This window comes from Parasteatoda tepidariorum, chromosome 9 (genome assembly GCF_043381705.1).
Source record: "Parasteatoda tepidariorum isolate YZ-2023 chromosome 9, CAS_Ptep_4.0, whole genome shotgun sequence".
Taxonomy (NCBI): Eukaryota; Metazoa; Arthropoda; class Arachnida; order Araneae; family Theridiidae; genus Parasteatoda; species Parasteatoda tepidariorum.
This window is the reverse complement of record NC_092212.1, coordinates 42,659,446-42,681,875: the sequence shown is the minus strand read 5'-3', so window position 1 is coordinate 42,681,875 and position 22,430 is coordinate 42,659,446. Positions and strand designations below refer to the sequence as shown.

Genomic DNA, 22,430 nt, shown 5'->3' with positions numbered 1-22,430 from the left:
ATTTTTTTTTTCCTCATAAGATTTTAGGATTTTTCTTTCTTTTTTGAAAGATATTTACCTTACCATCATTTTGGAAATAATCATTAGTGTATTACCTCATCTTTTTTTCTTTAAGATTATTTCAAATTTTTTTTTTTTTTTAGTTTGGTTTAACAATAAAAAAATGCCTTTTTGTAGCGATTCAGAAAACCGGAAAAATCAGTTATCCGGATTGTAGCGATTCAGAAAACCGGTAAAATCAGTTATCCGGAATAGCGATTGTCCCGATCGTTCCGGATAATCGGTTCCCTACTGTATTATGTAATAACTAAATTTGATCATCAACAATTTTTAAATTACTCTTAGTCTTATGCTAATTGGGGATATTTCCATGCTTTGATCTGTAGAACCAACTACAATCGCCTTAGTGCTAAATGGATTTTTATCTTGCGAATTTTTTTTCAAGAATTCTTGTAGATGTTTGCTCGGGGATGGCTACGAGTTATACCTTTTATAGTTGGTCCCTGAGTTGTTTTGTTTAATTTCTCGCGGGCTGCTGCCCACAAGTTGCCAAGACTATTATTTTGCCTCCGGTGTCAATACAGAAATATCCCCTACTATTTTATGTATATATTTCAAAAAGTAATTCTCACATTATTAAAATAAGAAAACATTTTATAGTTCACAAAAAATAATTAAAGGCATGTCTAATCATACATTTTTTTTTTATGTTTCATTTTTTTTTCTTTCTTTCCAAAACTTTTAACAAAATGACTTCATATTGAATCCATAATACGACAATAATTTTTATTGAAAATGAAACTACGAAAGTAATTAATTTTGTTGAGATTATAGAACTGCTTTTGCTATTACACGAATTTTTTTTTTTTAATGTTCATATATTCGTATGCCATATAAGATTATGCTTATTAAAAATATTGCCTGTAATAAATATTTATTCTAGAATACTTGAGGTGATATTCTTAACTAAAGTAGCTACTTTTTTTTAGTATTTAATGAGTCAATTGATACTTTTTTGTATGTTTCCTAAATGAGCAATTTGGCTTGATATAGAAAAAAGAAGATATAGAAAAATGATATAGGAAAAGAAGATATAGAATGAATAAGAAAATTAATTTTCTGCAGGATTATGACTACACTGGCAAGCATTTTTGTCTCAGGTTTAATTTTAAGGGCGTTGTTTTCAGTGATCGCTTGGAGCACGAAAATTTTTTTGCCGACACTGCCTGCTAATTTCTGCTTGGTTTATATTATAAATTCCGGATGCATTTACTACGATTATAAATCGCGCATCTGGTTTATCACGTTTTGATGTGCTATGTAGTTTTGAAAATCCCATATTTTTATTACGCTGTTATTGTGGCACGCACATTTCAAATCGCACATTCAAATAGTCTCTTTTTGATGTGCTCTGTGTTTTCTAAATTCATCATAAATCCGAGTGACGCTTAGAGCATTTTTTGGCATTTATAACTGCTAATTTCCATATGGCTTATAAATTTCCTGATATATTTATACGATATTGTATCTATATACCTATAGATAAAAGAAAAGAGAGAGATAAAAGAGAAAAGAAATAAAATAAAAAGTATATATACTTTTTTTTTTATTTCTTTTCTCTTTTTTTTCTATGAGCTAAGCGAATCAGTTTGAATATTTCAAGAACCAATTCAGGGGTCTGTCCAGGTCAAATTTACTACCGTTTAGCGGTACCTTCACAAATTCAACTTTAGGAAAAACTGTAGTTTCGCAAAATACTTTTTCTAAAATTTTATTTTTGTATCCCGTAAGAAACGATAAATCCATATTTTTGTGTTGATTTTTTAATATAATCTTTTATTTTCACAAATTACGTCTAAATTTTCACAAAATAGGTATCTCTCAGAAAAAGCTAGACCTACCCCTGCAATTTAACTTCATTTAGAAAACTTTAAATTAATTATTTTGTTTAGCAGCTTGGAAAGTGCTTGTATTTGAATCAAAACTTAGAAAATAATTAACTTACCTGCATAGCAAACTATAATAATACACTTCCTATTCAAATTTTTGATAAAAGTTGTTATTGGGCATATATTTGACAAATGAAACTGAAGGTGTGGTATTTGAGAGAGAAAAAAAAAATTTCTGTAATTTTTATTTATAAATTTGGCGCATTTCCGTGACTAGTTATTTTTTGATAGGTTATGATGTACTAAATATTTTATTAAAAAATTTTGTTATGAGCTTGAATTATTTTTCTGAGAGTTTTTTCTAAGAGAATTTTATGTCTAACGCAATGGAATTGTCCCTATCATATTAACACTATTATAGGCTGTGAAAGATTCTCATAAATCATGCCTGAAATATGTTAGAATATTAAAATAAGAAGATAACCTTTAAAAAAATACTAAGAATTATTGACAAAGGCAAGGGAAAAAGATTAAAAAAAAAGAATAAAAAATTAGTTGTAGGCCTAGTAAAATAAGGAATAAAAAGAAGGGGGGAAATCTGCAGTAGCTCAAATTATTGAGAAAAGGACTTGCATATAATTTAGTATTTAAAGGCACTGATCTGATCAGTTCAAAAATTCAGAAAAAATATTGAAGCCTGTACGTAGAGTTTAGGCTTAACTGCAGTCCTGGCAATATTAAGTTCAGATTAAAGACTTGTCATGGGTCTGTCCAGACATTTTGTGAAAGGTCCCGTGTTTGTAAAATTGTGAAAAAATTACTCGTGATTTGTGAATATAAATTAAATGTTAAGTCACATTCTTTCAACCAGAGTCCTGTTATTGCAAAAAACCTTTCCAAGGAGTTTTTAAATTGAAAATGGATACAAGATTATGATCAACACTGTAAAATTATAATTAAAAAAAATATTAAATTTTCAAAAATAAACAGTTATTGCTCCTACTAAATTAGAGACTCAAATACAAATATTTGGTATTTAGCCTATACTGCACAGCACAGAATAATCATTTTGAACGAATAATGGAAACAAAATCACTCACATTTTTAATCATTTCTATTGACATATTTTCAATAACACAACTTAGTTATGTATCACTTCTAATGTGTTACTCATTAAGTAAACTTAAACAATTCTTCAATATAAATTTTTTTTTTTTTTTAAAATTGACATAAGTTAATTTTCATTTACATAATATTTTATCAATTAATTTTATGCATAATATATTGCTCAATTATTTATTTACAAAAAAATATTTAATATTAATTAGAATGTACACACGATGCTTGTAGAAGTAGAAATATTTTCTTAGAAATTTATCTTAGAAGAAATATTTTCTTAGAAGTAGAAATATCTTTCTTTTCATTTGGAATTTATAAAATTTTTTGGACTTCGAAGAGGTTAAGGTGCATAATATAAATGAAATGAGATCAAACTTAGCCTTAGAATTAAAGCAGAAAAACATGATTAACAAAATATTTGAGCAATATACATCGATTGCCAGTAGATGTGAAAATATCTATAATAGCTGAACACTCAGCATCAGTCAATTTTTCCTGCCCATTTACAATACATAAATATCTACAGAGTAGTGTCTCTTGTGAAGGGTCTGATTAAAAGATAAAATATTTTGTGAAGGGTCTGTTAACGAATCCAACCCAAATGTCTTCTAAACAGACCACTGCTTGTGTTTCCAAATTAGATGAAACCGAGATTAGTAGAACTGCAAAATTTAAATGATAGTCTTTGCAATGGGAAAGAAAGGAATGAATTTTGTAAAAGCGATTAAATATTAAATGCTTTTAACTTTTTGCTATAACTTTAATTGTAAGTTGCTTATTTTAAATTTTTAATAGCAAACAATTTATGTTAAAATAATAAGATGAAGATTGAAGTTATGAAATCTTCTTCAAATTAGTAAGTTTTTTTCATTTCTTTAAAATTTTTATGACATCAAATTTAGGGTCACACGATTTTATAAAGCCGTATGGACCATTTCTGTTATGTATTTATATAAGTATATATAAGTAGGTAATACTAATCTTATTTTTGCATCATACATGGCTTGCTTATTATGTTATTACTTGCATATTATGTTGTGACGACACGTTCACATTGTCACAGAACGTTACTTAGTTCTTGTGGAAATAATTTTCATTGGAAAGTCAGGGGTCTGTCCAGGCTGAATTTGTTACCGTTTAGCGGTAGTTTCACAAATTTAACTTTAGGAAAAACGGTAGCTTCACAAAATACTTTTACTTAAAATTTTGTTTTTGTATCCGTTAAGAAATATTAAATCTATATTTTTACCATGTTTTTGTGTTGATATTTTAATATGTCTAAATTTTCACAAAATAGGTACCTTTCAGAAAAACCTAGACAGACCCCTGAAAGTACAAAATTATGTTTTTTTTTCTTCTTTTCCTGCAGAAATTGATATATCTTGCAACTTACTAAAAAAAGTTCAAATGTCTCACCTGGTCAGTTAATAAATAAAAATTGGAAAAAACAGTATGATGATTGACAGTAAAAAGATTGAAATTGTACAATTATCTTTCAAATAGATAGGTGTTATAAACTTTTTCTTTAAAAATGTGTTCTCATAGGCTTGCTATGATCCACCCTAATGTATACCAGAAAAACTTTACATTTATAAATATTTCATTTTAAATTAAAATTTTCTGAAAGGGGATAAAAATCAAAAACATAATTCTACTTGTTCTTACCTTTTTTTTTGTTCAAATTTTTTCTTGCATTTAATATTTGTAACTTGGTTTTCTTTAATACCCATGATAGAATCACTGTGAGGCAGTGATATTGTCATAGAATGTTAGAGTTCTTTCAGGAAAATTTTTCCTCTGGGAAGTAAAAATTTTGGTCTTTCCTCCAGACATAATCAAAAGATTTTTTTTTTCCGTTTTTTTTTTGCAGAATTAACACTCCTGATTTTCTATTCTCTTTATATATAGTATTGTAAATCCATGTAGTGTTCTGATTTTTCATTTGCAGTTATTGATATTGATTTTCACATGGTTTTAAAATATCACAATATATTCCAGTCAATATGAGAAATTTGAATTACAGATTTTAATTTTTAGCTCAATGTTTCTGTTTATTTTTTTCGCAGTTATTTGTTTTCACTTAGTTTTTAAAATCCGATGTTTTTAACACCATATTATTTATCACAACAACCGAATCTCGTAACCTTTTTTAAAGAATCATCTTTTTTTTATGCCAGTCTTTTTGGTAATTCGCGATTTTTTATTTTTTTTTAAATTTTTTAAAAATTTTTTTTTTTATGTATACAGGATTTACAAAATTCAAAAAAGGAAATAATTTGTGCATCTTCCCCCCAACAAAATAAGAGAATCACCCATAATATTAGAATTTAAAAAAAAATATTACATATCAAATGAAACAAAAATATTATGTATCGAATTATTAAAAATATATACCTTTTTTCTATTTTTGTCAACACGAAACTTTTTTTTTTGTCAACTCAACTTCTGTTACTTTATATTAGTAAAATATATATTTGTTATTTAAAATATTTTGCTGAAAGATATTACTATTAGAACGCTTTTAACCGAAAGTCAATAAAGTTTTTGGTGCGGAAATTTTCTTTAATTATTAACTTGTGCTCATCAAATATGGAAGGCTTCTTTGAAAGAGATCGTAAATATCATCTCGTTGGCGTTAGTAAAAGTAGTTGTTGGAAACAACGGTGTGAAGTAGTTACAGATCTATGACTGTTTTTCTTAAGAGAGTAAGGGGTTAAGTGTTCAACATTGTTCATTGTAAGAGATCATTACTCTGTCAAGGAAATTTTTATTTTTCATTTAATAGAAGTTTTTAAAAGAAAAAACATTTTGGACGTATTATTTCTTAACCTTATTTTGTTTATTTGGAAACATTTCATTACATAATAAGTTCTTTACAAAGAAAAATAAGAGTTAATGATATAAGTCTTAGTTTTGCAGACCTCTTGTGAGAAAAATTGCTAATTTAAAAAAAATAATTATAACTATATTGATATCTATGTATAAAAATATTTTAATTTTACATATTCTTATATTTTATTTTTTAACTGGCAATTTTTATCAATTGCACAACTTTATATTGGAAGAAACTTAAGTTTATAGATGTTTTGATTGTAGAAGTTAAGGGTAAAGGTATTTCGAAATAAAAATTTTATAAAAATTTCTTTTTTAATCAATTTTTATAAACTTAATTGCTCTGTTCTTTTTAGGAACATCATTTGCAAAGGGCCATTTCAGCACAACAAGCATATGGGCATACAGGGGAACTTGTCATACCAACTCCGGAAGTATACAATGTACCGAAACCAGTTAAAGATGAGCTATATCCTGCAACTTACAAAAGTTCACGACAACTTATTCATGTTCAACGTAAGTATTTTTTTCTTTTTTTTTTACAAGATGGAACCTTTCATTTTTCCGATGATAACAAGATTTTTAAGCTAAACCTGTATTAATATTGTGTGTAGATTTTAAACCAACAATAAAAATTTCCTAGTCCAATAAGACCACCTAGATATTCATTTGGTTGTCTAAAATCATAATATAATTGACGAACTTGAAAAAAAAAAAATTTGAACTTCAGAATTGCATAGTTCATGTCAAAAAGTATTTATTGTTATCTATAACTCCCTAAAGCTAACCCATAATGATTAAAGAGTAGTATTTATATTAAAATAAAGAGTGAAAAAGTAAAATAATAATAATTTGATTCAACGTGGAAATTAAAAGGCTAAGACCAAATAAATATATAAATGAGGTAAACAAAGTAATAACTAACAAAATATTATATCTAAAATTATCTATCTATTAAAAATTATCCATCTGCATTAGAGACATGTTCATTTATTTTTTAAAAATTCTTTTTCACTTCCTTTCTCATAAATATTGCTTTCTAGAACTTCGAAGTCAGTATAATCCATCTGAACCATTTGTTCATCATTTTCAGTCTTTTCTTTCATCCTGCACCTTCAATATACTTCTGCATTTTTCTGAATGCACTTTCATTCTCTTCTCGCCATAGTATGCTCACAACTTATGTATTTCACATAAGTTTTACTTTCTTTTATACATAAAAAGTAATTCAATATTACATTCTTTGGTCTTTCTCCTTTATCTATGACAAACTTATTTCTTAATATTAAGTTATCTAAAAAGTTCTTTAAATGCAAATTACTGTATTCCTCTCCCCCATGAAATAACTAAAGCACTGCATAAAATATACTGTTTTGCAAAGATCTAGTTTCCAAAAAAAATTTCAACTAACATTGTCATACCTGCCAAGTCTCCTGTTTTTTAACGAGGACTCCTTTATTTTACGACTATCTCCTATTTACCTGTATATTCTCAAATTTCTCTGTATTTTTAGAAGAAATTTAAAAAAAAAGAAGAAAAAATTGGTGATAAAATATCCACCGATGGCAAAAAATACTTCTTTTATTCCTCAACAGATGGTGCTAATGCCAGTACTGCAGTATGTTGAGTGTTTATTGTTTAAGTTGAGGCGTGATGGCTGATAGAGCGTCTTCTAAGTTAGGTCAAAAACCTGACTTGGATTAAAATCTTTTAGTATTAAATTTAATGCTAGAAAATAGTGATTAAAAAAAATATTCTTTAAATTTCAAAACATGATACATTTCTGAATAGTATGAAATAAAAGTTTTCTTAGTGTTATAAATTTTTTTTAATAAAAATTTATAAAATTGACTAAATATTTTTCTTATTAAAAAAATGAAAATGGCATTTTATCACTTTCTTGGATCTCTTTCGATTTGCCTATGAATTGGGGAAATTCTTTCCACAAATTTCTTTTAAGTATGAGTATAGAGGCTGTATGAAGGCAAATTTTTGGTAGACCACCTTCTATCAGTCACAACTGTGACACATAGAATTTAATTTATATTAATGATGGTTTTCATTAAAAAAAAAACACAATTTTTAAACTATTACACTATTGGGAACTGAGATATAAAATTATTTTAGTTGTGAGATTGGAAAAAACTAGTTATCCTGACTATATCTTAAATTTCTAAGCATATTTTTTTCTTTTTTACTTGTTCAATATTATTAAGCTGATATTTATAGTTAAACATTTGGTTTATATTCATTCCTATCAAAGCAAGTGTCAGAGTAGTTTGGGATTAAGTCTGTCAGATAATAAATTAAGCTGAATGGCTTAGCATGATTTATTTATTATGTGTCTTTGCATTTGCAGCTTTACTGATTTATTAGCATATTAATTGTTTAAAAAAGGTAGTTTTTATGTTTGATTAAAATTTTTCAATGAAGTCCTCTTCCTCTAAATTTTAGCTTTCTCCATGGACCAAGACATACCAGATTATGATATGGACTCGGAAGATGAGAAATGGTTGTCTCAACAAGCTGAAAGGTTGGACATAAAGCCTTTGCAATATGAGGAAATGATGGACCGTTTGGAAAAAAGCAGTGGACAGCAAGTATGTTTAAACTTCTAGATAAGCATTACTGTTTTGAGATTGTCATATATATTCGCTCAATGGACTGATGGGTCTTATATTTTAATTTAGCCTAAATTTCAACCATTTTAAAATATTTCCTGAAAATAATTTTTAGATAAGGCCTTATTAAAGTCATAAAATGTAACAAAAAAAAGTTGTTAGTTTTTTTTCTTCTCAAAAAAAAAAAAAAAATTTTAAAGGTTAGATTTACATAGAATTCTTCTTATTAATGTTGATAACTTGTTGGAACAAACATTTTCTTCAATTTCATTCTCTGAATGATAAGGAGTTATGTTTCAGTAAAGATGAATTAGATTAATGTATTTGAATGGTTTTTTTGCGAAAGCTTATTTTTTTGAATGAGTAATTGCGGAAGCCTGTAGCCTGTCCAAATTTTCTGTGAAAAAATAACTTTTTTGCTGTTTGAATTAGCATAAAATAACTAAGGAACATTTTAACATCTTTCCTCTCATTCTTTCCTTCGTCTTACCTTCGCAGACACTTCGTCGAACTCTCAACGCATCTATACTTGATCATTGCGCCATCATGACTTGGTGACATCTACACTTTGTATAGCGAAATCTGACCCACACAATAGGATAATACATATAAAAACTAGGAGGCTTCGCTGGCGCTTGCCAACCCCCGGAAATGCATTCGCAGTTCATTTCGGATTGCCTCCCAATCCGATGCTCGCTTTGCTCGCTCATTGGATATGTTCTTAATGTCTAGCTTTTGTATACTTTTTTGAACTCTGAAGTTCCAAAAACTTTTCACTGTAGAAAATTCTAAACCTGTGCATTTCAATATTAATTTGAAATTGCAAACAGTTCACATATTTTTCTTAATCACACTATTCTAAACTTTAGTTGTTGAGAAAAGTAACTGTTGTAAGTTTTGTTTTAAAGTCTTTCGCACCAGAGGGCTAAAACCATGTGTTGTAAAACAATATGAAATAGTACTAAACGCCGGATGTAAAGCATCGGCTTCGATGAAGATAATTTTGTGAGAATTTTTTTGATAATTCGGTGAGAATTCACCCGATTAGACATATGATGCTCACTACATGCTTTTGTTCGCCGAAGCCTATCAATTAAAAATAAAAGCTGTTGCCAACGCGAGAAAAGAAATATCATCGGTTTTATTCATACATACGTATTAGCGTTTTATATAATATAGATTATATTGAGCACTTAATTGTAAATAAATAGATGAATAGAATGCTTGTTGCAATTACTACTAACACATAAAATATGCCAAAAGAACACAGGTGAAAATAGTAGAAAGATGACAGGTGTACAGTTGCCTGGTTATAGCACATACTATATACAATTACTACATACAAAAATCAAATGTCTGTAAAACTTGTATTTATATATAACTACAGATGAAAAGAATCCTTGATACAATTGATACGATATTGCAATACAAATAACATTTCAATAGTACTCATATATATAATTACATGTGAAAAGAAGCCTAAACATTTAATCACTTACTAGTCTTGATAGACCATCACCATTTCCTAATTGAGCACCTGGGCAGTGTGAAATATGGATATTGTACCTTTGGAGAACTAAAGCCCACCGTTGCAACTTAGCAGATTGGGGTGCTGATTTTTGTAAAAATATTAGAAGATTATGATCAGTTATAATGTCCATATTCGCACCAAACACATAATTTTCAAACTTTTTTAATCAACCATACTACAGTATAGGCTTCACGTTAAATTGTTGCCCAGTTTTGCTGCACTTTGTTCGGTTTTTTTTTTTTTTTTCTTTGGGATAAACAAGCACCAACACCATAGGAACTTGCATCGCACTGTATAACATATGGGTTTTTTTAGGGTCTGGAGTATAAAGCGAATGAGCTTCACTCAACTTCTCTTTAGTTTTTGGAATGATAATTCTTGTGTAATTAAACAAGGGATGTTTAATTTATCTGTTAAAGCAAACAAATTATTTGAACTATAAAATAGACACTCGTCAGGGTTAAGCTGGCAATATTGCTAATTTTGCCTCGGCTTGTTCTTTAAATGTGGATTGTCAAATTGTTTTTCCCTTAGCTTCGATTTCTAAAGACGGAAGTAGGGACATACTCAAAATAGAAATCTCAGCCCCGTTATCAATGATCGCGTACATTTGTCTACTTGCTAGAGAAATAGACTTTTTGTAACGGGTACAAATTAATTCCATTTAAAGTTTTAGAACTCTGCAAATGCTTAGAATTTACATTTGTAACCACTGCGGTATTATCACTGGATTTATTTTTAGACATTTGTGTGTTAGTGTTTTGTTTTGAATATCTTTACCGGCTATATTTGATTGTTCATAGTATTTATTTCTTCTATTCGGGCAATTCTTAGCCATATGTGAGTTACTAGAACAGATATAACATTCGCACGTTGGAGTAAAATATTTGTTTTCTCTAGGGAATTCTCAAAGGTGGTGAAAGGTACTTAAAGTTTCCGTTCGAATTGCGGTTGTTGACCAAATTATCATACAATTCTGAAAATTTTCTACCTTTAGAGGTAAACCAGTTATCGCACAATTCGACGATCTGCCTAGGTTTAAACCAAGTATCTAATTACTTTATTCTACCGAAACTTTGTTTCGTTATCTAACGCACTTAGTAATCTATTGCTATCTATTAATTCATTCAGCGTCTCAAAATCTTCTACATTTCTAAGTTCGGAATAAAAATCCCAATTGGGTCTGAGTCTACTAGCAAATTGCATATGGTTTTCATTTTTTGATCTTTTGATGTTAAGAAAGTTTTCTAGACAGGCTTCTGGGGTTGGTTGAAATTCTTTTAAAATTAAAGTTAGACTTTATGATAATGATTATTTATTTCTTCTGCGTTTGCATAAACCGCCAAATGTGCCGTTCGTTAACCTAACAGATTAAATAATATTTCGACTTTAAATTCTTCTGAGACTTTTTTTTATTATAAATGCTTTTTCAAGAGACTTAAAAAATAAATTTCAAGATTCGGGTTTAATAGGAACGGTAATAGTTAATGTTTTAACACTTTTGATTGATGTTTCTAAATAATTATTATTTGAACTAAAATCATTTCCTACATTTAAGTTAGAACTATTACTCTCTGTCTGAATTCTAGTTAATTTTAATTGTGCTTTAACAATCTCAAGCCTAGTCTTCTCTAGTTCTAATGCTGCTTCAGTTGTTGTTTTGATTCTTTTCTGCACTTAATAATTCTGCTTTTTTTCTCTCTTTCAATAACTTTGGAAACTGTAATAATTAAAAATTCTTGGACAAAATCAGTCATTTTTAAATTGATCACTTTTTTCTATCTAATCTTTTAAATCAACAACTTTATGATCCGATTTTTACTACCAAATCTTCTTTTTTCATTCCCCTTACGTTAAACATACTTTTTCTATTTATTTCTATTCCCAAAACAATTATAATTTCTTAAAATCACTATTATTCTCCTCTTTATCACTTATAATCAATACTTCTCATAATTCATCATTTAAAATGTTCTTTATACTTCTTAAACAGAATTTAACAAATCTCATACCTTAATTTATGCTCTGGTCCTCGAAAGAGAGTGTAATATAGCACTGTCCAAATAATAATTCCTCGGAGTCCCAGACTCCTACAAAAGAACGTCTTACCTTCACAGACACTTTGTGTGAACTCTCAACACATCACGAACGAATAGACTTAATATTGATAATAGTGTTATCTGTATATGTTTGTGTAGCAAATTAATATATAAAACTGAATGGGAGAAAGGAATATAACATTAGAAGTTTAACAAAATACTAAAGTAAATAGTATTTCAGATAGATGTAATTAGTAAGCTAAGGCATTGAATATCTTGTCTAATTTTTGTACATTTAATGGTATTTCTTTGAATTTGCTATTTTTTGTTACCTCAAATTTAAAACCTTTGTTTTTCTTCTAGGTCGTTACACTGAAAGAAGCCAAGCTTCTTTTAAGAGACGATGATGACATCATTATTGCAGTCTATGATTATTGGCTAAACAAAAGACTTAAAACTNTTTTTAGGTTTTTGACAGTGGGGTTTTTGACGTGACGGTTTAAACCATGGTTTAAACTGTCACATGTCAAAAACCTGCCAACCCTGGTTTAGGCCAAGTATCTAATTGTTTTATTCTAACAAAACTCTACATTTCATTATCTAACGTGCTTAGTAATCTATCGCAACTATTAATTCATTCAGCGTCTCAAAATCTTTTCCTTTTTTAAGTTCGCAATAAAAATCCTAATTGGCTCTGAGTCTACTAGCAGATTGCATATGGTTTTCATTTTTTGATCTTTTAGCGCTAAGAAAGTTTTCTAGGCAGGCTTCTGGGGTAGGTTGAAATTCTTTTAAAATTAAAGCTTTAACTTTATGATATTCTTTCATTTCTTCTGTGTTTGCATAAACTACCAAATGTGTCGCTTGTTCGCCTTACAGATTAAATAATATTTCGACTTTAAATTCTTCCGGGACTTTTTTTTATTATAAATACTTTTTCAAGAGACCTAAAAAATAAATTTCAAGATTCTGGTTTAATACAAACGGTAATAGTTAAAGTTTTAACACTTGATTGATGTTTCTAAGTAATTATTACTTGAACTAAAATCATTTCCCACGTTTAAGTTAGAACTATTACTCTCGGTCAGAATTCTAGTTAATTTTAATAGTGTTTTAACAATCTCAAGGCTAGTCTTCTCGAATTCTAATGCTACTTCAGTTGTTTTGTTTTTATTCTTTTCTGCACTTAATAATTCTGCTTTTTTCTCTCTTTCAATACGTTCGGAAACTATAGTGATTAAAAATTCTTTGACAAAATCAGTCCTTTTTAAATTTATCACTTTTTCTATCAAATCTTTTAAATCAACAATTTTATGTTCTGATTATACTTCTAAACCTAATTCTTATGCAGTTACTACCAAATCTTTTTTCATTCCTCTTACGTTAACCATAATTGTTCGATTTTTTTTTTTTCTATTCCCGAAGCAATTATAATTTCTTTAAATCACTATTATTCTCCTCTTTAAGAATATCATTTATAATCAATACTTCTCATAAATCAACACTTAAAATGTTCTTCATACTTTATAAACTGAACATAACAAATATCATACCTTAATTTATGCTCTGGTTCTCGAAATACAGCGTAATATCACACTGTCCAAATAATAATTCCTCAGAGTCCCAGACTCCTACAAAAAACGTCTTACCGTCACAGACACATCACGCGAACTCTTAATACATCATTAACGAATGGGCATAAATATTGATATTAGTGTTATCTGTATATGTTTGTGTAGCAATTTAATATATAAAACTTCTGTGTTGATTTGTAAAACTAAATGGGAGAAAGGAATATAACATATGAAGTTTAACAAAATGCTATAATAAATAGTCTATAGTTTAACAAAATATGTAATTGGATGCAAATGTGTTTAATTCTTTTATTCTGACTTTCCAATAAATAGTATTTCAGATAGTTTTAATTAGTAAACTAGGACATTGAATATCTTGTCTAATATTTGTTTATTTAATAGTTATTTCTCAGATTTTGCTATTTTTTTGTTACCTCAAATTTAAAACCTTTGTTTTTCTTCTAGGTCGTTACACTGAAAGAAGCCAAGCTTCTTTTAAGAGACGATGATGACATCATTATTGCAGTCTATGATTATTGGCTAAATAAAAGACTTAAAACTGTAAGTTTTTTATTATTAATTATTAGATTAAAAATGTCGCTGCAAATGTAGTATATCTAATAGTTATGGATTTCATAGTTGCCAACCCTTCTGCATTTTAATGCAGTTTTCCATTTTTCCCTGTCGGAAATAAGTTTTTCTGCAATTTACAGGGATGAGATTCTTCTGTGGAATCGAGGATTTCCGCTTTTTTTCAGATTTTTCCCGCTAATTTCCGCTGAAATTTTTTTTGCACAAGTTAAAATATTTTATGAGGAATTTAATTTTCCGCGGAGCGAAATTGTTGAAGTCCTCATTCCACCCTTTGAAGTTTCTCTAAAAATAATTTCCTTCGGATAAAACTGGATGAGGGGAGACATACAGGGATGAGATTTTTTTTGCTTTTGTCTCCCGAATTTCAGCCTTTTTATCAAAAACTCTGACTCTCGTTTTTTTTTTTTAAATAAATATCCCGCTTTTTTTTAAAAAAAAAAAAAAAAAATTTCAGTCGTTGAAGTAAAATAATAATATTTATTTACGATATTCAAAGATAAACAGAAAATTCAGACTACGTCCTAGCTGCTAACCCTTCCGCATTTTTACTTATATTAGCTATTTTCTCAGATTTCACGCTCAGAAAATAAGATTTTCCGTATTTTTTATCCGTCCGCGGGATAGCTCGTATTTTCGTAATTCAGACGTCGCTGCTTCTTGTATTCTGGAGTGAAAGAGGAAAAAAAAAAAAAAATAGAAGTGGATTTGCGTTGAAAATATTTATTTGCTCATTCAATTAATCTTGTTAATTTTTATTTATTATGTCTAAACAAAAAACAATACAAACAAGCCTTTTAGAAATCCCAAGTCCAGACCTGCAAATACCTCTATTTTTATTCACGCGATTTTAATATCAATCATCGATTTTCGTATTTACCCGATTTAAAAGTTGCGCATTGCAATTCTTATTTACGCTTTTTAAATATCGTACATTATGAGTCGTATTTATGAGATTTCAAAATCCAATATTGTGTTTTGTATTTATGCATTTTTAAAATCGTGATTTTTATTATCAAACATCGATTTTCGTATTTACCAGATTTAAAAGTTGAGCTTTGCGATTCTTATTCAGGCTATTTAAATCTTGTACATTGAGATTCTTATTTACGAGATTTAAAAAACCAATGTCGCGATTTGTGTTTACGAGCTTTTAAAACCCTATTTAGCTACACGAGCTTAAAATCCGAATCATGTCGTGATTCGTTTTTGCGGTTGTAATATCGTGCGATTTAAAAATTATGCATAATGATCTAAAAATTGCGCATCATGATTTGTATTTTCGCATTTTTAAATTCGATGTAGAGTTTCATATTCACGTGATTTAAAAACCTCATATCGGGATTTATAATCACATGGTTTACAAGTTTAAAAATCGCACTTTTTTTTGTCAAATTTTTGTTTATGTATATATATTCTTGGATTTCCTCTTTTTTATTTTCTGACTACTCTCATCCCTGAATTTAGAAATCAGTATATGAAATTTTTATTTCCTATTTTGTGTTAACTGATGTGGGTATTAGAAAAATATCATAATAGAATCATATTAAAAAGAAATTATCCAGATTTTAAAACCATGTGCAAATAACACTTCTAAAATACTGTTTTGTCGAAAACATTTAACGAGACTACGCATGACTTTGCAAGAGAATTAGTACGGATTGTATATATCTACATGAATTTAAGATAGAATAATTGCCATACGATTCAAGTATGACTTTGACAAGGATACAAAATATAATGTCATTAACATAAGAAAATGCGTAGTTAGTATACCACTTTGTCTGAAAAATGTAGGCCAGACTTTATTGCATCCATTTGGTAGAACTGTGGCAAAAGAAAAGGTATGACAGGCTTGTTAAAATTTATTTCTCCTATTAATTAGGAATGTTATAAAACTTTATGACCAAATCAACGTGACTAGAGCTCAAATACAGCTAATGAGAAAAACAATTATATTGATAATAAATTTATACATGGTAAAAGTTGTAATATTAGTAATATTATGTATCAGTAACAAAACAGTTTAAACTCTTTAATAAAACATATATTTTATATAATGAAGTTTTCTTCACTTGCCAAAGCAATTATCTCCCTTAATCACGAAAAAATTGTAGTAATAATAATTACTCTAAGGATATTATATCTTGTACTTAACATATGACATAAGATAAAAAATTCACGTGCAGTAAAAAAGCCAAAATCGAATTTTTGAATATTTAATTTATGAAGAATTTAAAAAAAAACAAAAAAAAACAATTATATTAATTTATAATTTTTCTCAACTTGTTTTATGGAGTTAATAAGATTTGGCAAGGGAAGCATTCAATTACTGAAAGACCGGCGGCCGGTTTCGACATGTTTGATTGGCGAATGAACTTTAATCGAGCGTGTCAGAAACTGATTGCTTGATTGGAAATTCGCACATGCATCATAATTAGGGCTGCAGGTCTGTCGCGGCGCGAATTTGCACTGATTTCCACAAAATGTTCATCTTTTTTTCTAAAATCCGCAAATTTCTCAATATGTTTTGATTTGCGCGAAAATTGCTTAAAAAGTTTTTTTTTTTTTTTTCATTTTTAATTTAATATTTTTATTTAACAGAATTTTTTTACTTTCCTCAAGCCTTAAATTGAACATGTAAAATTGATTAGATATTTAGGGGAGTGAATCAATAGTAAAATGAGAAGAAAATATAGTGATAATCACAATCTTGTCAAGTAAGGTGGTCTTTCTAGGGAGGGTAATAGACTGATAGGATTACTTTCCTGAAGTCAGTAAGAGTACAAAAGAAATTGGAATCACAAACAAAGAAAAATGTTATAAATCAAATATTTGACAGAAAACTTGTTAGACAGGCAATTGCACTAAGCAATGAAATTTCTACTGCCTTTCTACATATCCAGTAAATTTTTCATGGGTGGCTTCTTGTGATTTCTTAAATAGGGATCAGTTTCTTCGATGAGAGGGAGATATGTAACTTGTAGTTTGAATGTAGAATGTTTGAGTTTCCACAGCAATTACTTCTTACAAAGCAACGGTCAAGGAATAGCGAGTTGATAAAGGAATTTGATCGAGTTTTGGAAATCAAAGACCGAACGCTATCCAAAATTGACAATTCGATGTTTGTTGGTACCTAAAAACAGCGTGGGCGCAGAAAGATCGCTTTCTAAGTATAAAAATATATTAATTGATGAAAGACTAAGCATAAATGAGAATAATCTGACAATGTACAATACTTTGTTCCAAAATTCTATTCATTTAAGTAAAAATATTAATATTCCTTGAAATTAAAAGAAATACCTTTGTTGTGTATTTTTAAAGCTTTTTTTTTTATTATTTGCGTGATTTCTGTTTTTTTGAATCATTTATATAATAAATTTTTGTGTTTAGAAGCTGCGCAATTTTCAAAATTTCGCTCGAATTTTCCGCGAATTTCAGGTCTTTTTTTTCACGCGACAAGCTTGCAGCCCTAATCATAATAGTATAGTATTAAAAAATAACCAGATTTTGAAAATCATAAGTTGTTTTTTTATGCTATTTTATGTGTATATTTCATGAAGTAGTGTTCACTGATCTAAAAATTTGTAGTTTATAAATAATTAAAAGCATGCTAAGAGACACAATTTCTGTGCATAAATTTTTTTTCCTCCTAGAAACGTAAACTAAATAATTTTTTATTAAACAGCTTGTAAGATTATTAAATGAACATTCAAAGGTGCATTTTTTTTTTTAAAAAAAAAGGTATTTGTTTATAAAAAGTTTTAAAGTGGCTTAAAGAATTTATTAATATACCCTCTTGGAAAAAAGAAACACTTATAAATTTAACCAGTTAAGGAAAATCCTGACAAAGTAAAAGTTTGTAATGTAACAATAATAATTTTGATTTGATTTTTTTTTTTTTTTTTTTTTTTTTTTTTTTTTTTTCCATTTTAGCAGTTAACTAATTTTTATAAAATATGGAATATGAGTATAAAAGCAATGCTTTTAAGGGATGGTGGCTTATTTGTCCAAAAAGGGCAAGAAAAGGTGTATTTATAGGAATCAAAGGTAAAGTAGTTTGGGCCATCCTCCTCAAAGGCGCTTAAGGAGAACACTGTACTAAAAAGGCAATGTAAATCTTTATTCTGAAATGAAAAAGTGCACTTTTGAATTTTTGTTTCTGAATGAAACTAAAAGAAATCTGTAGCAATAACTGCCACAAGACAAGGTGGTGTAAAATATGTTTGAATCTGGACAAATCTAGCATGTCTCTGTTTTTCCTTCAGGATCATTTGTAAATTTTAATTTTCATAACTATGTTAAAACTTCACGACTTGACTTAATGATATTTACCAATTCTGTATGTAAGTGCTATAGTTGCCCATAAATTAACCAGGACACAGTGAAGTAATTCATTAATGATTGTGAAAAGATTTTTCATAATGCTGAAAATTTAATTACATGTGTTCATAAGCAGACATAATATTGAGATCATTTCTACATGTGATTGTATATCTTAAATTTGCTTTTCTTTTTTCCAGCAACATCCACTCATACCTACAGTCAAAACGGAAAAAAGAGATGGTTCAACAAACAACAATCCTTATGTTGCATTCAGGCGGAGAACAGAAAAGATGCAAACACGAAAGGTATTTAGAGATAATTTGACAAAATGTGTAACATTTTAAGATTTTTTCATTATCTTGTTTAAAATTGTTTCATTTCTTTTAGAATCGAAAAAATGATGAAGCTTCCTATGAGAAGATGTTAAAATTACGCAGAGACCTTAGTAGAGCTGTGTAAGTCGCACTGTCTACTGTCAATAATATTCTTTTTCTAGTAGAAAAAAACAAAGCTCTGTTAAAAATTGTAGCCATATTTGAATTTGTAATTTTAGATGTAATGTAATCAGGTCATGAGGTGACATTATAAATTTGTTTTTGTTTTTCTAAAAGGAAAACTGTTTTGAGATATTTATTTTTTAGTTGGTGTTTCTGCTCTACGAAAATACCCTATTTAAAAATTATTTTATGAAATAATATTTTCCTACTGAACCACATAAAAGTTTAATGTAGTAACTCATACATAGATTATATAAAACATACCAGTAAGTAGACCTGAAAATAACCACTAACCATGTGGTGAGACAATGAAAAAACTTGGAGACTCAATATAATTAAGCAATTGGTCACTTTTATCCCTTTGACTATTAAATGAATAGGACCTATGGGTATTGGTTACCAACCTATTAGTAATCTATTTCGGTCTACCGTCGGTCATTAGCATATGAAAGGATGAAATACATGCGAGTCAGCATGTGTGTCTACCAAGCTGGATTCGGGGAGATTATTGCACTCTCATGTGCAACTTTGCTGCATTTTGCAAGATATTCTCAATTTCAGGCTTTATTTTCCATCCGTCTGATATTGCACCAAAATATCTCTTGATCATTTAACTATGGCTAATATAATCAAGAAAAGAGTTCTTTGTCAGAAACTAGTTATTTTATCATAGTCATATAATGTCTTTCAAAATTATTTTGTTAATGTATATAGTACTTAAAAATATTTTTCTATTGCTTAAAGCGTGCTTATTTTTTGTTGAAAGATTTAACTGTGCACCCTGATTTTTGCTTTTTTAAAATCCAATATCGCAATTCTTGTAAGAAGTAAGTTTTTTCTTGAATTAGTTACTCTAAAAGTGTGATATATTTTCCAATAGTTGGTAATTTAATTATAAATGTTAGTGCAAAAAATTATGTTAAGTATGAAAGTTGTATAGTATATAGATTGATATAGATTTTTCGCACATAAAATTTTAAGGATTTTTTACTTTGTGCCTAAATTATTTTATTTTTGAGTTTCAAATAATTGTGATTTTTAACTTTTTTTTTCACTAGCACTCACTTGAAATAAAGAATTTTTCAAGCAGTTTACATTTAACTTTGCATTGCAATGCTTGTAACTTAATTAAATATGATTTGATAACATTTAGTTGCTTTTGTTTATTTCCCAGTTTTTTTGGTTAAGAACTGTTGATTTCAGAAGTAGTTTAAGATCTTTAACTTATCTTATAGTGTGTTTTATCTAATGTGAAACTTTTTAAATTGACTTGTTTTTAATAGCATCTAACTTTTGCAGCACGTTACTTGAATATGTTAAAAGGCGTGAGAAAACAAAAAGGGAACTGCTTAATCTTACAATAGAGGTTTTTGAAAAGAGGTATGTATATATTTTTTCCTTTTTAATTGTTTGATAAAAATATTTATAGATTAAATGTTTGGATGCATTGCACATGAAAGGCGAAGTTTATCACTAACAGGAATGAAAATCCTCCACTTTTTATGATTTTTTTCAGACTTCCATTTAATTTTTATCTGATTCTCGCTATTATATCATAAAAGAATTTGGATTTCGTAGAAGTTTTGTGATTATGGTGGTGTTTTATTATAGCCTGAAAAAATTCTGGTCTTGAATAAAAAGAGTACTCCTCCCCAAAAAAATCTTGCAGCCTGTTACAGAATGAGCATTCATAAAAAAATAGTAGATTGAGTTGAAATCTTCAAAATTAGAGCGCATCATAAAGTTATTCCTCTTATTATATTCCTCTGCAGAGCATCTTAAGTGCATTCCACAGAGCAATTTTTCATATGCATCAATTTTAATTTGGGTAACTGCATTGTCGAAACTCAACTTCAAACCAGTCTTCTCTTTCAGCATTACCCACAACATTTTTACTGGTTTCGACAACAGCTTAAAGGAACATGCTCCATTTTTCATAGATTCCTGCAATGTTCTCAATTTTCTTATTTCTAATGGTATCTGATATCAGAGTTTCTATCTTATATTTGATCGTCTCATTCTTAAAATTACCGCAGTTACACTTTTCACACCGTTTGCTGCCAGCTTTACGTACATTGGAGAGTCTAGCCCTCAATTTGGCCTTGACCAGGTAGTGATCTGAATCCAAACAAGCACCACCATACATCCGAACATCTAGTACATACGACAAGTGTCCTGAATCAATCAGTGGGTGGTCAGATTGAAAGTTTCTTCGACTGAATATTTCCAAGTCATCTTGTGGTTTCTCTTGTGTGGAAAAAAGGTGCTGGATATATGACCATGTTAGTAACTTCAAATGGTTAGGCATAAAAAGATATGTATATTAAATAATTTAAAATTAGCTTACCTCAGGGATTAGATAAATTCCTTTTTTTTTTAAAAAAAGGAATTTGAAAAAGATTGTGGTAGCTCGATAAAACGGTAACTTATAATAGCTTGTAGTGTAGGTAAAATGTGCTTATTTTTGATTTTCAAATTTTAAAGGTGCCCAATTTCATCCCCCCCCCCAAAGTGCACAATTTTCTTTTCCAAAATGAGATTTTTCTGTGCTCTGTTGATTGTCATCATGAATTACGCAAAAAACATGGTTTTATCAATGTTCCAAATGTTTTAATTTCAGCTGAATAATAATACAACAAGGTAATGTGAAAAATGTAGGGGAAAAAATGTTGCATGTTTTATAAACCTGTGTGGTAAATGGAGAAAGATTTTGTAGAGGGTCCAATAATGATTGAAAAATACATTTTTGCCCTCAAAAGCTCTTGTATTTCTCTAATTAAATCTAATTAGATATCTAATTTTTAGAAATTTTCACTCAGCCTCCCAGGGTTGGCTTTTTGCTGGCATAAACTGGTTATAACCAGTAAAAACTGGCAGAAACTAAAAAAAACATCTATATTAGTTCTAGTAATTGCTTAATGACATTTTGTTTGAGTAAACTGAAAAATGTAACTCCGTATAACTGTAACAAACTTTTTAATTCATTGTTTGTAAATATATTAATTTGTTTATATTAAATCAGGGATGAGATTTTTCCGCTTTTTAGCGGATTTCCACTATTTTCACTTTTATCTCTTAAATTTCAGCTTTTTTATCAAAAATTCAGATTTTCTAAAAATTTCATTTTTTTAAATAAGTATTCTGCTTTTTCAGAAAATTCACCGATTTTCAAAGAGGAACAGAAAATTCAAACTACATAGCTACCAATCCTTTCTCATTTTTACTTATTTTACCTATTTTCTCCCCTTTACACGCAGCAGATAAGATTTTCCGAATTTTTTACCCGCCCTCCAGATGGATCCGATTTTCGTAGTTCAAACGACGCTGCTTCTGACAAGCCTTTCAGAGGTCCCAAGCCTGGAATCTGCTAATATCTCGATTCTTATTCACACGATTTTAATATCAAACATA

General features: G+C 28.8%; 1 protein-coding gene across 1 annotated transcript in view; it reads left to right on the top strand.

Annotated features, from left to right (window-relative positions):
• Positions 1-22,430, top strand: part of LOC107439800 (Enhancer of Polycomb) — a gene marked incomplete in the record, with an annotated part of 53,317 nt that overhangs the window by 5,785 nt on the left and 25,102 nt on the right. The window contains 6 exon segments of the mRNA XM_043049207.1: positions 6,197-6,356; positions 8,295-8,440; positions 14,071-14,166; positions 18,720-18,827; positions 18,910-18,977; positions 20,319-20,399. Of these exon segments, the coding sequence (XP_042905141.1) occupies positions 6,197-6,356; positions 8,295-8,440; positions 14,071-14,166; positions 18,720-18,827; positions 18,910-18,977; positions 20,319-20,399 (659 nt within the window).